The following is a 16910-nucleotide window of genomic DNA, read 5'->3' on the forward strand; positions in this document are numbered from 1 at the left end:
TGACGGTATCGTACAAATGTATTTGCTTTTTGGTCTTAATTTAAGGTTACGGTTAGGCATACGGTTAGCAGTGTGGTTAAAGTTAGGTTTAAGGGTAGGGTTAGGTTAGGTTAAAAATCAGATTTTAAGAAGATAAATTGTAGAAATAGGCGGGGTTTTGCAAAAATAAAGACTTTGTTTCTATGGTAACTACTGACGACCGCGATAACCCTACGTCACTTCCGCTCTGACTCTCCCAGCAGGAAGATGGCGGGTACTTCGAAAGAACACCGACTGTCCCAACATGTTTACGCTACTCTACAGGTAAATACTCTAATTAACATACGGCAATCACTTCTGCTATAATTTAAAAATTAACCGTTATACTGTCAGCTAAACTGTAGCAAAGTTGAATGGCACTTTTCCTCGTGAAGGACAATGATCACCAGCTAGCTAACTGGCTAACGTTAACTAACGGCTGTAAACAAAGGCCAACGTTTGTAACTAGCCTAGCGAGCCAATGATACGACCATGTAGAGATGAGAACTACTAGTGTAAGTTAGCTAACAAAGTACTTGGCATGTTTTTGTCATGTGAGGTAGATTGTCTCTCGCTTTCTATATATATATATATATATATATATATATATATATATATATATATGTGTGTGTGTGTGTGTGTGTGTGTGTGTGTGTGTGTGTGTGTGTGTACACAGACCCTGTCATGTTCCCTGGTGGAAGGTCTATATCTGCGTGAGGCTGACAGTATGCAGGAACTACTGTGTACTCCATCTCAACACCGCACCGACATACTGGCATGGATCTGTAGCAGGTAACACATAGTAGTGCACTGACGGTTCCGACCTAGAATATGTGGACATCTATAAGTACCTAGGTGTCTGGCTAGACTGCAAACTCTCCTTCCAGACTCATATCAAACATCTCCAATCCAAAATCAAATCAAGAATCGTCTTTCTATTCCGCAACAAAGCCTCCTTCACTCACGCCGCCAAACTTACCCTAGTAAAACTGACTATCCTACCGATCCTCGACTTCGGCGATGTCATCTACAAAATAGCTTCCAATACTCTACTCAGCAAACTGGATGCAGTTTATCACAGTGCCATTCGTTTTGTTACTAAAGCACCTTATACGACCCACCACTGCGACCTGTATGCCCTAGTCGGCTGGCCCTCGCTACATGTTCGTCGTCAGACCCACTGGCTCCAGGTCATCTACAAGGCTATGCTAGGTAAAGTGCCGCCTTATCTCAGTTCACTGGTCACGATGGCTACACCCACCCGCAACACGCGCTCCAGCAGGTGTATCTCACTGATCATCCCTAAAGCTAAAACCTCATTTGGACGCCTTTCCTTCCAGTTCTCTGCTGCCTGCGACTGGAACGAATTGCAAAAATCTCTGAAGTTGGAGACTTTTATCTCCCTCAACAACTTTAAAAATCTGCTATCCGAGCAGCTAACCGATCGCTGCAGCTGTACATAGTCCATCTGTAAACTACCCACCCAATTTACCTACCTCACCCCCCATACTGCTTTTATTTATTTACTTTTCTGCTCTTTTGCACACCAGTATCTCTTCTTGCACATGATCATCTGATGATTTATCACTCCAGTGTTAATCTGCTAAATTGTAATTATTCGATTTATTGCCTACCTCATGCCTTTTGCACACATTGTATATAGATTCTCTTTTTTCTACCATGTTATTGACTTGTTTATTGTTTACTCCATGTGTAACTCTGTGTTGTCTGTTCACACTGCTATGCTTTATCTTGGCCAGGTCGCAGTTGCAAATGAGAACTTGTTCTCAACTAGCCTACCTGGTTAAATAAAGGTGAAATAAAAAAAATAAAAAAAAGTGGACGCGGGCAGGTGGGGGGGGGGCGTGAGTGGACGCGGGCAGGTGGGGGGGGGCGTGAGTGGACGCGGGCAGGTGGGGGGGGGCGTGAGTGAGTGGACGCCGGCAGGTGGGGGGGGGCGTGAGTGAGTGGACGCCGGCACCAAACTGATATACTTTCTCCTGGTGGACAAAGTGAGTGTTCATGTTTAAAGTGGGCTGATCTCTCTGTCTGTCTCTCCCTCTCTGCAGCATCTGTCCATCTCTCAGTAAGAAACTGTCCTCACTCAGATCTAAAGACCCAAACTCCCTCAGCCAAGGTAAATATACATGTCTGGGTAAATTCCTGTTGATTTCCAGCTAATGTTGATATGTCAGAATGACTAGAGTTAGTGGGCAGTGTGAAAAAGTGTGTCCTGTACATCATGTCCTCCAGATGGTGTGGACCACAATAAGGAGATGTTCACTGTGTCCTGTACATCATGTCCTCCAGATGGTCTGGACCACAATAAGGAGATGTTCACTGTGTCCTGTACATCATGTCCTCCAGATGGTGTGGACCACAATAAGGAGATGTTCACTGTGTCCTGTACATCATGTCCTCCAGGTGGTCTGGACCACAATAAGGAGATGTTCACTGTGTCCTGTACATCATGTCCTCCAGATGGTCTGGACCACAATAAGGAGATGTTCACTGTGTCCTGTACATCATGTCCTCCAGGTGGTCTGGACCACAATAAGGAGATGTTCACTGTGTCCTGTACATCATGTCCTCCAGATGGTGTGGACCACAATAAGGAGATGTTCACTGTGTCCTGTACATCATGTCCTCCAGATGGTGTGGACCACAATAAGGAGATGTTCACTGTGTCCTGTACATCATGTCCTCCAGATGGTGTGGACCACAATAAGGAGATGTTCACTGTGTCCTGTACATCATGTCCTCCAGGTGGTCTGGACCACAATAAGGAGATGTTCACTGTGTCCTGTACATCATGTCCTCCAGATGGTGTGGACCACAATAAGGAGATGTTCACTGTGTCCTGTACATCATGTCCTCCAGATGGTCTGGACCACAATAAGGAGATGTTCACTGTGTCCTGTACATCATGTCCTCCAGATGGTGTGGACCACAATAAGGAGATGTTCACTGTGTCCTGTACATCATGTCCTCCAGATGGTCTGGACCACAATAAGGAGATGTTCACTGTGTCCTGTACATCATGTCCTCCAGATGGTGTGGACCACAATAAGGAGATGTTCACTGTGTCCTGTACATCATGTCCTCCAGATGGTCTGGACCACAATAAGGAGATGTTCACTGTGTCCTGTACATCATCTCCTCCAGATGGTGTGGACCACAATAAGGAGATGTTCACTGTGTCCTGTACATCATGTCCTCCAGATGGTGTGGACCACAATAAGGAGATGTTCACTGTGTCCTGTACATCATGTCCTCCAGATGGTCTGGACCACAATAAGGAGATGTTCACTGTGTCCTGTACATCATGTCCTCCAGATGGTCTGGACCACAATAAGGAGATGTTCACTGTGTCCTGTACATCATGTCCTCCAGATGGTCTGGACCACAATAAGGAGATGTTCACTGTGTCCTGTACATCATGTCCTCCAGATGGTCTGGACCACAATAAGGAGATGTTCACTGTGTCCTGTACATCATGTCCTCCAGATGGTCTGGACCACAATAAGGAGATGTTCACTGTGTCCTGTACATCATGTCCTCCAGATGGTGTGGACCACAATAAGGAGATGTTCACTGTGTCCTGTACATCATGTCCTCCAGATGGTGTGGACCACAATAAGGAGATGTTCACTGTGTCCTGTACATCATGTCCTCCAGATGGTCTGGACCACAATAAGGAGATGTTCACTGTGTCCTGTACATCATGTCCTCCAGATGGTGTGGACCACAATAAGGAGATGTTCACTGTGTCCTGTACATCATGTCCTCCAGATGGTGTGGACCACAATAAGGAGATGTTCACTGTGTCCTGTACATCATGTCCTCCAGATGGTGTGGACCACAATAAGGAGATGTTCACTGTGTCCTGTACATCATGTCCTCCAGATGGTCTGGACCACAATAAGGAGATGTTCACTGTGTCCTGTACATCATGTCCTCCAGATGGTGTGGACCACAATAAGGAGATGTTCACTGTGTCCTGTACATCATGTCCTCCAGATGGTGTGGACCACAATAAGGAGATGTTCACTGTGTCCTGTACATCATGTCCTCCAGATGGTCTGGACCACAATAAGGAGATGTTCACTGTGTCCTGTACATCATGTCCTCCAGATGGTGTGGACCACAATAAGGAGATGTTCACTGTGTCCTGTACATCATGTCCTCCAGATGGTCTGGACCACAATAAGGAGATGTTCACTGTGTCCTGTACATCATGTCCTCCAGATGGTCTGGACCACAATAAGGAGATGTTCACTGTGTCCTGTACATCATGTCCTCCAGATGGTCTGGACCACAATAAGGAGATGTTCACTGTGTCCTGTACATCATGTCCTCCAGATGGTCTGGACCACAATAAGGAGATGTTCACTGTGTCCTGTACATCATGTCCTCCAGATGGTCTGGACCACAATAAGGAGATGTTCCAGGTTCACTGTCAACTTTTGCTTACATACCGGTTAACATCAATATTTATTGTAACCTAATCTGTCTCTCTCTCTGTCTCTCTACCCCTCTCTTCCTCTATTCCCCTCTCTCGCTCTCTACCCCCCCCCCTCTCTCTCTGTCTCTCTACCCCTCTCTTCCTCTATTCCCCTCTCTCGCTCTCTACCCCCCCTCTCTCTCTCTCACTCTACCCCTCTCTCCTCTCTCTCTCTACCCCCCTCTCTCTACCCCTCTCTCCCCCCTCTCTCTCTCTCTACCCCTCTCTTTCTCTACTCCCCTCTCTCTCTCTCTACCCCCCCCCCCCTCTCTCTCTCTACCTTTCTCTCTCTCTCTCTACCCCTCTCTTTCTCTCTCTCTCTCTACCCCCCCCCCCTCTCTCTCTACCCCCCCCCCCCCCCCCCCCCCTGTCTCATCTAGGGCTGGCAGTGTTTGGCCAGGAGATGATGCTGTGTAGAACAGATGACCTGGACCTGATCACGGTATGAAGGAGGGAGGAGGGAAAAAGGAGAGGGATGTGAATTTTAAATTCTGATGTTTTACTTTGAGTGTTATTTTGTGTCCAACAGAAATGTTTCCATCTTGCAGTTCATATGTAACGTATAAACGGTATATTATTCTGCTATATATTCTAACAGGCTGTCTTCTTCCCCTCCTCAGGGCCGGGCCTGCCCCCTGCGCCAGCTGTGTTTCCTGGAGCAGCTGCTAACTTTAGTGCCTGGCTCCGTGGGGCCTAGTGGGGACAGCAGGGCCGAAGGAGAGGGCCTACTGAAGGAACTCTTCTGTCCTGAAGCTCTGCCTCACCTGACACACGCTCTCACCCCTACTCTCAACCCCTGGCCCTCTGACATCAGGTACACTCTCACCCCCTGGCCCTCTGACATCAGGTACACTCTCAACCCCTGGCCCTCTGACATCAGGTACACTCTCACCCCCTGGCCCTCTGACATCAGGTACACTCTCACCCCCTGGCCCTCTGACATCAGGTACACTCTCACCCCCTGGCCCTCTGACATCAGGTACACTCTCACCCCCTGGCCCTCTGACATCAGGTACACTCTCACCCCCTGGCCCTCTGACATCAGGTACACTCTGGCCCTCTGACATCAGGTACACTCTCAACCCCTGGCCCTCTGACATCAGGTACACTCTCACCCCCTGGCCCTCTGACATCAGGTACACTCTCACCCCCTGGCCCTCTGACATCAGGTACACTCTCACCCCCTGGCCCTCTGACATCAGGTACACTCTCACCCCCTGGCCCTCTGACATCAGGTACACTCTCACCCCCTGGCCCTCTGACATCAGGTACACTCTCACCCCCTGGCCCTCTGACATCAGGTACACTCTCACCCCCTGGCCCTCTGACATCAGGTACACTCTCACCCCCTGGCCCTCTGACATCAGGTACACTCTCACCCCCTGGCCCTCTGACATCAGGTACACTCTCACCCCCTGGCCCTCTGACATCAGGTACACTCTCACCCCCTGGCCCTCTGACATCAGGTACACTCTCAACCCCTGGCCCTCTGACATCAGGTACACTCTCACCCCCTGGCCCTCTGACATCAGGTACACTCTCACCCCCTGGCCCTCTGACATCAGGTACACTCTCACCCCCTGGCCCTCTGACATCAAGTACACTCTCACCCCCTGGCCCTCTGACATCAGGTACACTCTCACCCCCTGGCCCTCTGACATCAGGTACACTCTGGCCCTCTGACATCAGGTACACTCTCAACCCCTGGCCCTCTGACATCAGGTACACTCTCACCCCCTGGCCCTCTGACATCAGGTACACTCTCACCCCCTGGCCCTCTGACATCAGGTACACTCTCACCCCCTGGCCCTCTGACATCAGGTACACTCTCACCCCCTGGCCCTCTGACATCAGGTACACTCTCACCCCCTGGCCCTCTGACATCAGGTACACTCTCACCCCCTGGCCCTCTGACATCAGGTACACTCTCAACCCCTGGCCCTCTGACATCAGGTACACTCTCACCCCCTGGCCCTCTGACATCAGGTACACTCTCACCCCCTGGCCCTCTGACATCAGGTACACTCTCACCCCCTGGCCCTCTGACATCAAGTACACTCTCACCCCCTGGCCCTCTGACATCAGGTACACTCTCACCCCCTGGCCCTCTGACATCAGGACAGGTTTTAGTTCCGGCCCAGTACTAACTCACCTGACCTCTCTCCAGGGGTGCCAGGAAGGGTCAGAGGTCACTACCCAGCAGGCCGAGGGGCGAGGAGGTTGCTGGTGTCACAGCCCTGCTGGAGTCCACTCACGCCGCTCTGGAACAGCTGCACGACCAGGTGAGTGTGTGTCTCAGGTGAGTGTGTGTCTGTGATGTAATCCAGGAGAGAAGTTGTAATGACATGCGGTCACCTCCCAAATTATTGGCACCCCTGGTACGGATGGGGAGAAATGTATCTGAGGATAGGTGTCTACATTGGCACCCCTGGTACGGATGGGGAGAAATGTATCTGAGGATAGGTGTCTACATTGGCACCCCTGGTACGGATGGGGGAGAAATGTATCTGAGGATAGGTGTCTACATTGGCACCCCTGGTACGGATGGGGGAGAAATGTATCTGAGGATAGGTGTCTACATTGGCACCCCTGGTACGGATGGGGGAGAAATGTATCTGAGGATAGGTGTCTACATTGGCACCCCTGGTACGGATGGGGGAGAAATGTATCTGAGGATAGGTGTCTACATTGGCACCCCTGGTACAGATGGGGAGACATGTATCTGAGGATAGGTGTCTACATTGGCACCCCTGGTACGGATGGGGAGACATGTATCTGAGGATAGGTGTCTACATTGGCACCCCTGGTACGGATGGGGAGAAATGTATCTGAGGATAGGTGTCTACATTGGCACCCCTGGTACAGATGGGGAGAAATGTATCTGAGGATAGGTGTCTACATTGGCACCCCTGGTACGGATGGGGAGAAATGTATCTGAGGATAGGTGTCTACATTGGCACCCCTGGTACGGATGGGGAGAAATGTATCTGAGGATAGGTGTCTACATTGGCACCCCTGGTACGGATGGGGGAGAAATGTATCTGAGGATAGGTGTCTACATTGGCACCCCTGGTATGGATGGGGAGAAATGTATCTGAGGATAGGTGTCTACATTGGCACCCCTGGTACGGATGGGGAGACATGTATCTGAGGATAGGTGTCTACATTGGCACCTGTTTTTAATGCTTTGTGTTCCCTCCCCTTGTAATGATACCAGTACTGAGTCTGTCATGATACCAGTACTGAGTCTGTCATGATACCAGTACTGAGTCTGTCGTGATACCAGTACTGAGTCTGTCGTGATACCAGTACTGAGTCTGTCGTGATACCAGTACTGAGTCTGTCGTGATACCAGTACTGAGTCTGTCGTGATACCAGTACTGAGTCTGTCGTGATACCAGTACTGAGTCTGTCGTGATACCAGTACTGAGTCTGTCGTGATACCAGTACTGAGTCTGTCGTGATACCAGTACTGAGTCTGTCGTGATACCAGTACTGAGTCTGTCGTGATACCAGTACTGAGTCTGTCGTGATACCAGTACTGAGTCTGTCGTGATACCAGTACTGAGTCTGTCGTGATACCAGTACTGAGTCTGTCGTGATACCAGTACTGAGTCTGTCGTGATACCAGTACTGAGTCTGTCGTGATACCAGTACTGAGTCTGTCGTGATACCAGTACTGAGTCTGTCGTGATACCAGTACTGAGTCTGTCGTGATACCAGTACTGAGTCTGTCGTGATACCAGTACTGAGTCTGTCGTGATACCAGTACTGAGTCTGTCGTGATACCAGTACTGAGTCTGTCGTGATACCAGTACTGAGTCTGTCGTGATACCAGTACTGAGTCTGTCGTGATACCAGTACTGAGTCTTTAATACTTTAATTTTGTTTAAACAAAATCTTTCACTGTGTATAGTATGAAATGTAAAGTCTTACCATTTTTCTGAGCATGCAGTGTAGCTCAGTATTTTGTATTTATTTTATACATGTAAAAAATCATTTATTTTTTGCTTATTTTTATCGAGAGTGTCAATAATTATGGAGGTGAATGATTGTTTTACCTACAGAGCCTTCAGACAGTATTCATACCCCTCGACTTATTCCACATTTTACAGCCTGGATTCAAAATGTATTAAATAGAGTTGAAATAGAATACCCCATAATGACATCACAATACCCCATAATGACATCACAATACCCCATATTGACAATGGAAACATGTTTTTAGAAATGTTTTCAAATTGATTGAAAATGAAATACAGAAATCTGATTTACATAAGTATTCACACCCCTGAGTCAATACATGTTAGAATCACCTTTGGCAGCGATTACAGGTGTAAGTCTCTAAAAGCTTTGCACACCTGGATTGTACAATATTTGCACATAATTATTGAAAAAATGATTCAAGCTCTGAAGTTATTGATCATTGCTAGGCAGCCATTTTCAAATTTTGCCATAGCAACATTCAATGTTATCTTGGTAAGCAACTCCAGTGTAGATTTGACCTTGTGTTGTAGGTTATTGTCCTGCTGAAAGGTGAATTCATCTCCCAGTGTCTGTTGGAAAGCAGACTGAACCAGGTTTTCCTCTAGGATTTTGCCAGTGCGTAGCTCTATTCCGTTTATTTTTATCCTAAAAAACTCCCTAGTCCTTGCCGATGACAAGCATACCCATAACATGATGCAGCCACCACCATGCTTGATATGAAGAGTGGTACTCAATGATGTGATGTGTTGGATTTGCCCCCAAACATAACACTTTGTATTCAGGACATAAAGTTAAGTTAATCTCTTCGCAATTTTTTTTACAGTTTTACTTTAGTGCAGGATGCATGTTTGGAATATTTTTATTCTGTACAGGCTTCCTTTTCACTCTGTCATTTAGGTTAGTATTGTGGAGTAACTACAACCTTGTTGATTCATCCTCAGTTATATCACAGTTCTTAAACTCTGTTTTAAAGTCACCATTGGCCTCATGGTGAATTCCCTGTGTGGTTTCCTTCCTCTCCGGCAACTGAGTTAGGAAGAGACACCTGTATCTTTGTAGTGACTGGGTGCATTGATACACCATCCAAAGTGTAATAATAACTTCACCATACTCAAAGGGATATTCAATGTCTGCCTTTTTATTTTTACCCATCGACCAATAGCAGCCCTTTGCAAGGCAATGGAAACCTCCCTGTGTCTTTGTGGTTGAATCTGTGTTTGAAATTCACTTCTCGACTGAGGAACCTTCCAATGATCTGTATGTGTGGGGTACAGAGATGAGGTAGTCATTCATAAATCATGTTAACCACCATTATTGCCCACAGAGTGAGTCCATACAACTTATTATGTGACTTGTTAAGCACACTTTTACTCCTGAACTTTCACTGAACAAAAATATAAACGCAACATGCAGCAATATAAAATATTTTACTGAGTTACAGTTCATATGAGGAAATCAGTCAATTTAAATACATTAATTAGGCCCCAATCTATTGATTTCACATGACTGGGAATACAGATATGCATCTGTTGGTCACAGATACCTTTTTAATTTTTAGTAGGGGTGTGGATCAGAAAACCAGTCAGTATCTGGTTTTGCCTCATGCAGCGTGACACATCTCCTTCACACAGAGTTGATCAGGCTGTTGATTGTGGCCTGTGGAATGTTGTCCCACTCCTCTTCAATGGCTGTGCGAAGTTGATAGGATATTGGCGGGAACTGGAACACGCTGTCGTACACGTCGATCCAGAGCATCCCATGGTGAGTATGCAGCCATACATTTTCAGCTTCCAGGAATTGTGTACAGATCCTTGCGACATGGGGTCGTGCATTATCATGCTGAAACATGAGGTGATGGCGGTGGATGAATGGGCACCAGGATCTCGTCACGTTTTCTCTGTGCATTCAAATGGTCATCGATTTAAAATGCAATTGTGTTTGTTGTCCGTAGCTTATCCCTGCCCATACCATAACCCCACTGCAACCATGGGGCACTCTGTTCACAACGATGACATCAGCAAACCATTCGCCCACACACACACCGTCTGCCCGGTACAGTTAAAACAGGGATTCATCCCTGAAGAGCACACTTCTCCAGCATGCCAGTGGCCATCGAAGGTGGGCATTTACCCACTGAAGTCTGTTACGACGCTGAACTGCAGTCAAGTCAAGACCCTGGTGAGGACAACGAGCACGCAGGTTTCTGCCAGTTTGTGCAGCATTTCTTTGGTTGTACAAACCCACAGTTTCATCAGCTGTCTGGGTGGCTGGTCTGTGAAGAAACCGGATGTGAAGGTCCTGGGCTGGCGTGGTCTGCGGTTATGAGGCTGATTGGACATACTGCCAAATTCTCTAAAACAACGTTGGAGGTGGCTTATGGTAGAGAAATTAACATTCAATTCTACTGTAACAGCTATGGTGGACATTCCTGCAGTCCAGCATGCCAATTCTACGCTCCCTCGAGGCTTGAGACATCTGTGGCATTGTGTTGTGTGACAACTGTACATTTTAGAGTGGCCTTTTATTGTCCCCAGCACAAGGTGCACCTGTGTAATGATCATGCTGTTTAGTCAGCTTCTTGATATGCCACGCCTGTCAGGTGGATTGATTATCTTGGCAAAGGAGAAATGCTCACTAACAGGGATGTAAACACATTTGTGAGGGGAATAAACTTTTTGTGTGTATGGAACATGTCTGTGATCTTTTATGTCAGATCATGAAACATGAGACCAACACTTCACGTTGTGTTTTTTATAGTTTTGTTCAGTATAGTTAGGCTTTCCATAACAAAGGGTTTGAATACTTATTGACTCAAGACATTTCAGCTTTTCATTTTGTAGAAATTTGTAGACATGTCTAAAAAAAAAAACAATTCCACTGTGACATTGTTGTATTGTGTGTAGATCACAACATCAATGTCATCCATGTTAAATTCAGGCTGTAACACAACGTGGAAAAAGTCACCGGGTGTGAATACTTTCTGAAGGCTCAGTACCTCTTGTTGCTCTGTATAGGACCTCTTCTAAAATCTAAATGTAACTTGTAAAACACTTTTGAATAAAAGCATAATTTCCTCTCCCAGTGTTTGTTCCTGCGTGGTGAGGAGGCCGGCCGGTTCTCTGTGTGCGCGTTACGTGTAGCTGTGTCTGATCTGACCCAGATGATGAGTGTGTTCAGCCGTGTGTACGACACGGACTTCAGATCCTACTGCTGCAGAGACCCTCCCAGCCTCAGATCACACACACACATCTTCAGCACTGTCCATAGGCTGCTCACCGCCTGCAACACGGTATGCACACACACATTGTTTCTGTGTTCCTCTGAGGACTGACTGTTTTCATAGCAGTCCTCGCTCTCCCTTTGTGTGTGTTTAATTATTAATACATAGAAAGCGTTAGCATCCCTCTCTGTTTGAACTAGCGAGTTGCATTCGATGCAAGCTAAGTTATTAAAAAATATATTCTACAAAATGTCTCTCTCTCTCTAGGAGCTGGAGGTCCTGCGGCAGGTATCAGAGGTGTCTGTCTGTCTGTCTGACACGGTGAATGAGGTACACTCAGACCCTTGCTACTGGAGCCACGGACACAAACACACCCTCTGTGAGTATAAACACACAGACCCTGGCCTTCACAAACACACCCTCTGTGAGTATAAACACACAGACCCTGGCCTTCACAAACAACTTTGCCATATTATACATACAGTACCAGTCAAAAGTTTTAGAACACCTTCTCATTCCAGGGTTTTTCTTTATTTTTACTATTTTCTACCTTGTAGAATGAGACATCAAAACTATGAAATAACACATATGGAATCATGTAACCAAAAAAGTGGAGGTGTGTACAGGTGACACTCAGTGATTTTTTTTAAATATATTTTTTTAGAATTTCAAGGCACAGTTACACAGAACTATGCCATGATGTGAACTGCTGTTTCTCTTGGCTTGAGTTTGAGTTTATTTTATTTGTACAGGGACAGTGCACATTAATCAACGTTTCAGTAAAAGTGCCGGTTTTAGCCAGCCGGCTAATTTTCAACCGCAGTCCCTGGGCAGGTTATTAAAAACAATTACAATACAGACAATCATTGAGCAGTGAGCACACGCAGAGCAACATAGGACAAGCAAGACGTAGCATACAGACAGAGCAACATAGGACAAGCAAGACGTAGCATACAGACAGAGCAACATAGGACAAGCAAGACGTAGCATACAGACAGAGCAACATAGGACAAAAAGCAGCAAGACAAAATCCATAAAAGCAACAAAGTGTTTCCACACCTCACAGACAACATGGAAAGCAGCAATACACAGCTAGGGATTATGTTCACAAATCTGATTGACCTTTATCCATGTCTTTGTGCATTTTGTGAAAGTGTGATATGTGGTGCAGTTATGTGTGTCTGATGGCAGTGTATTCCAGACATGGGAAGCTCTCAGAGAAAGCGGATTTACTAAAGGTGCTTTTCCTTAAGGGAACTATACAGTCACCTCTCATGGCAGACCTTGTGGATCTGCTGCCATATGTTTGGGTTTTCTGTTTCACAAAAGTACTGAGTAGAGGGGGAGCCAGGTCATTTAGGATCTTGAATACAAGACATGCGTCGGTGTATTGCACAAGATTTTCCCAACTCAGGAGCTCATGCTTTCTGAGGATGTAACAGTGATGATGGCTATTGGGCTTCCTATCAAGCACTTTGAGAGCCTGTTTGTAGACAGACTGAATATGTTATTTGAGTTGTTCTAGCCATAATATGAACTTAGTCTTTTACCAAATAGGGACATCTTCTGTACACCACCCCTACCTTGTCACAACACAACTGATTCGCTCAAATGCATTAAGAAGGAAAAATAAATTCCACAAATTAACTTTTAACAAGGCACACCTGTTAATTGAAATGCATTCCAAGTGACTACCTCATGAAGCTGGTTGAGAGAATACCAAGAGTGTGCAAAGCTGTCATCAAGGCAAAGGGTGGCTATTTGGTTACTACATGGTTCCATATGTGTTATTTCATAGTTTTGATGTCTTCACTATTATTCTACAATGTAGAAAATAGTCAAAATAGAGAAAAACCCTGGAATGAGTAGGTGTGTCCAAACTTGTACTGTGTGTGTGTATATACAGTTGAAGTCGGACGTTTACATACACCTTAGCCAAATACATTTAAACTCAGTTTTTCACCATTCCTGACATTTAATCCTCGTAAAAATTCCCTGTTTTAGGTCAGTTAGGATCACCACTTTATTTTAAGAATGTGAAATGTCAGAATAATAGTAGAGAGAATGATTTATTTCTGCTTTTATTTCTTTCATCACATTCCCAGTGGCTCAGAAGTTTACATACACTCAATTAGTATTTGGTAACATTGCCTTTTAAATTGTTTAACTTGGGTCAAATGTTTCTGGTAGCCTTCCACAAGCTTCCCACAATAAGTTGGGTGAATTGTGGCCCATTCCTCCTGACAGAGCTGGTGTAACTGAGTCAGGTTTGTAGGCCTCCTTGCTCGCACACGCTTTTTCAGTTCTGCCCACAAATTTTCTGTAGGTTTGAGGTCAGAGCTTTGTGATGGCCACTCCAATACCTTGACTTTGTTGTCCTTAAGCCATTTTGCCACAACTTTGGAAGTATGCTTGGGGTCATTGTCCATTTGGAAGACCCATTTGCAACCAAGCTTTAACTTCCTGACTGATGTCTTGAAATGTTGCTTCAATATATCCACATCATTTTCCTACCTCATGAAGCCATCGATTTTGTGAAGTGCACCAGTCCCTCCTGCAGCAAAGCACCCCCACAACATGATGCTGCCACCCCCATGCTTCACGGTTGGGATGGTGTTCTTCGGATTGCAAGCCTCCCCCTTTTTCCTACAAACATAACGATGGTCATTATGGCCAAACAGTTCTATTTTTGTTTCATCCGACCAGAGGACATTTCTCCAAAAAGTACGATCTTTGTCCCCATGTGCAGTTGCAAACCGTAGTCTGGCTTTTTTATGGCGGTTTTGTAGCAGTGGCTTCTTGCTGAGTGGCGTTTCAGGTTAAGTCGATATAGGACTCGTTTTACTGTGGATATAGATACTTTTGTACCTGTTTCCTCCAGCATCTTCACAAGGTCCTTTGCTGCTGTTCTGGGATTGATTTGTACTTTTCTCACCAAAGTACGTTCATCTCTAGGAGACAGAACGCGTCTCCTTCCTGAGCGGTATGACGGCTGCCTGTTCCCATGGTGTTTATACTTGCGTACTATTATTTGTACAGATGAACGTGTTACCTTCAGGCATTTGGATATTTCTCCCAAGGATGAACCAGACTTGTGGAAGTCTACAATTTTTTTCTGGGGTCTTGGCTGATTTCTTTTGATTTTCCCATGATGTCAAGCAAAGAGGCACTGATTTTGAAGGTATGCCTTGAAATACATCCACAGGTACACCTACAATTGACTCAAATGATGTCAATTAGCCTATCAGAAGCTTCTAAAGCCATGACATCATTTTCTGGAATTTTCCAAGCTGTTTAAAGGCACAGTCAACTTAGTGTATGTAAACTTCTGACCCACTGGAATTGTGATACAGTGAAATAATCTGTCTGTTAACAATTGTTGGAAAAATGGCTTGTCATGCACAAAGTAGATGTCCTAACCAACTTGCCAAAACTAGTTTGTTAACAATAAATTTGTGAAGTGGTTGAAAAACGACTTTTAATGACTCCAACCTAAGTTTCTGTAAACTTCCGACTTCAACTGTATATTGCTATTGAAGTTGACTGTGTTTGTGTGTTGTGTTTCAGCCACCCAGTTGGAGGACCTTACCAAGAGATACACAGAGTTCCTTTCTCTTCACCACGGCTAGCAAGCTACCGCTAACCGAACCCTGAACTCTACAGACAACTATTAGCTTGCTACTGCTAACTCTCCATGATCATCACATGCTAGCATCAGTGTTAACTTTCCTGCCTTTCAATGCTGAGATTGTTCTGGTATCAGTGCTAACTGTGTAACTGTTACTAGAGCAGATCATTATCTAGCTTTCCATGTTCCCATCTTAGTGTTTAAAAATGTTTCAATACATTTCAAATCACTGTTGTTGTAAATGTTTTAATAGGAGTGCACTATATAGGGAATAGGGTGTCATAGGGCCCTGATCCAAAGTAGTGCACTATATAGGGTGCCATTTGGGACATTCAGCAGCGATACGCTACGTCAAATATGTTTTGGTAATAATATGTTCTGCTTTCTCAACACCAGAACTGCAGACATGTTTTTATGTTGTCTGTAAGTTGTTAGTGTGTGTGATATATGTGATAAACATTATTTCGCCCCTCCTCTCTTGGTTGCACCGGGTCTCTTGAAAAAAAAATGTTATCTCAATGAGACTAACCTGGATTCACCAAAGGTCAATACAGGCGGCTAGTTTCTGAAGTCCCATTTATACATATACGATATGTCGGAGGTGTGACTGCATTGGCGCTGTCAAATCGGTGAGTGGCTGTTCAAGTGCTCATAGTCACAAAGCCACACCCATCCCACTCACACTAGAAGTTGAGCTGTGTTTGTCAGCCCAGGAAATGGGTCTCACGAAAACATCTGTAGAGTGTGAACAGTTTGGCACTAATATAACCTCTATGGAAAGACTCTCACCAACACGTACTGTTATTCTCTAGGACGGTCACAAGACTAGTCTGAAGGTCCCCCCCGGTACCAGTTTGGAAATGAATGGACGTGTACATACCGTGCATTTTGGAAAGTATTCAGACCCCTTGACTTTTTCCACGTTTGGTTACGTTACAGCCTTAATCTAAAATGGATTAAAATGTTTTTTTTTTTAAACATCAACTCAATATGATGAAGCAAAAACAGGTTTTAAGAAAGTTTGCAAATTTATTAAAATCTCAGGTGCATCCTGTTTCCATTGATCATCCTTGAGATGTTTCTACAACTTGATTAGAATCCACCTGTGGTAAATTCAATTGATTGGACATGATTTGGAAAGGTACACACCTGTCTATATAAGGTCCCACAGTCAACAGTGCATGTCAGAGCAAAAACCAAGCCATGAGGTTGAAGAAATTGTCGTAGAGCTCCGAGACAGGATTGTGCCGAGGCACAGATCTGGGGAAGGGTACCAAAACATTTCTGCAACATTGAAAGTCCCCAAGAACACAGTGGCCTCCATCATTCTTAAATGGAAGAAGTTTGGAACCACCAAGACTCTTCCTAGAGCTGGCTGCCCGGCCAAACAGCAATCGGGGGAGAAGGGCCTTGGTCAGAGAGGTGATCAAGAACCCGATGGTCACTCTGACAGAGTTCCTCTGTGGAGATGGGAGAAACTTCCAGAAGGACAACCATCTCTGCAGACTCAACCAATCAGGCCTTTATGGTAGAGTGGCCAGTTTGAAGCCATG

General features: G+C 45.5%; 1 protein-coding gene across 2 annotated transcripts; it reads left to right on the forward strand.

Annotated features, from left to right (window-relative positions):
- The first annotated feature begins 167 nt into the window (after positions 1 to 167).
- Positions 168 to 16422, forward strand: haus7 (HAUS augmin-like complex, subunit 7). 2 transcript variants are annotated; one of them, XM_071349430.1, is made up of 9 exons: positions 168 to 303; positions 695 to 810; positions 2088 to 2155; positions 4903 to 4964; positions 5143 to 5336; positions 6690 to 6804; positions 11592 to 11798; positions 11997 to 12153; positions 15297 to 16422. In XM_071349430.1, exons 1-9 carry the CDS (start codon positions 247 to 249, stop codon positions 15356 to 15358), a joined length of 1038 nt encoding a protein of 345 aa, XP_071205531.1. In that variant the 5' UTR covers positions 168 to 246; the 3' UTR covers positions 15359 to 16422. The 2 variants fall into 2 exon arrangements, with proteins under 2 accessions (XP_071205531.1, XP_071205532.1); XM_071349431.1 differs by having other exon boundaries at positions 11997 to 12108.
- The last annotated feature ends 488 nt before the right edge of the window (positions 16423 to 16910 follow it).

This window comes from Salvelinus alpinus, chromosome 17 (genome assembly GCF_045679555.1).
Source record: "Salvelinus alpinus chromosome 17, SLU_Salpinus.1, whole genome shotgun sequence".
In the NCBI taxonomy this organism is placed as follows: domain Eukaryota; kingdom Metazoa; phylum Chordata; class Actinopteri; order Salmoniformes; family Salmonidae; genus Salvelinus; species Salvelinus alpinus.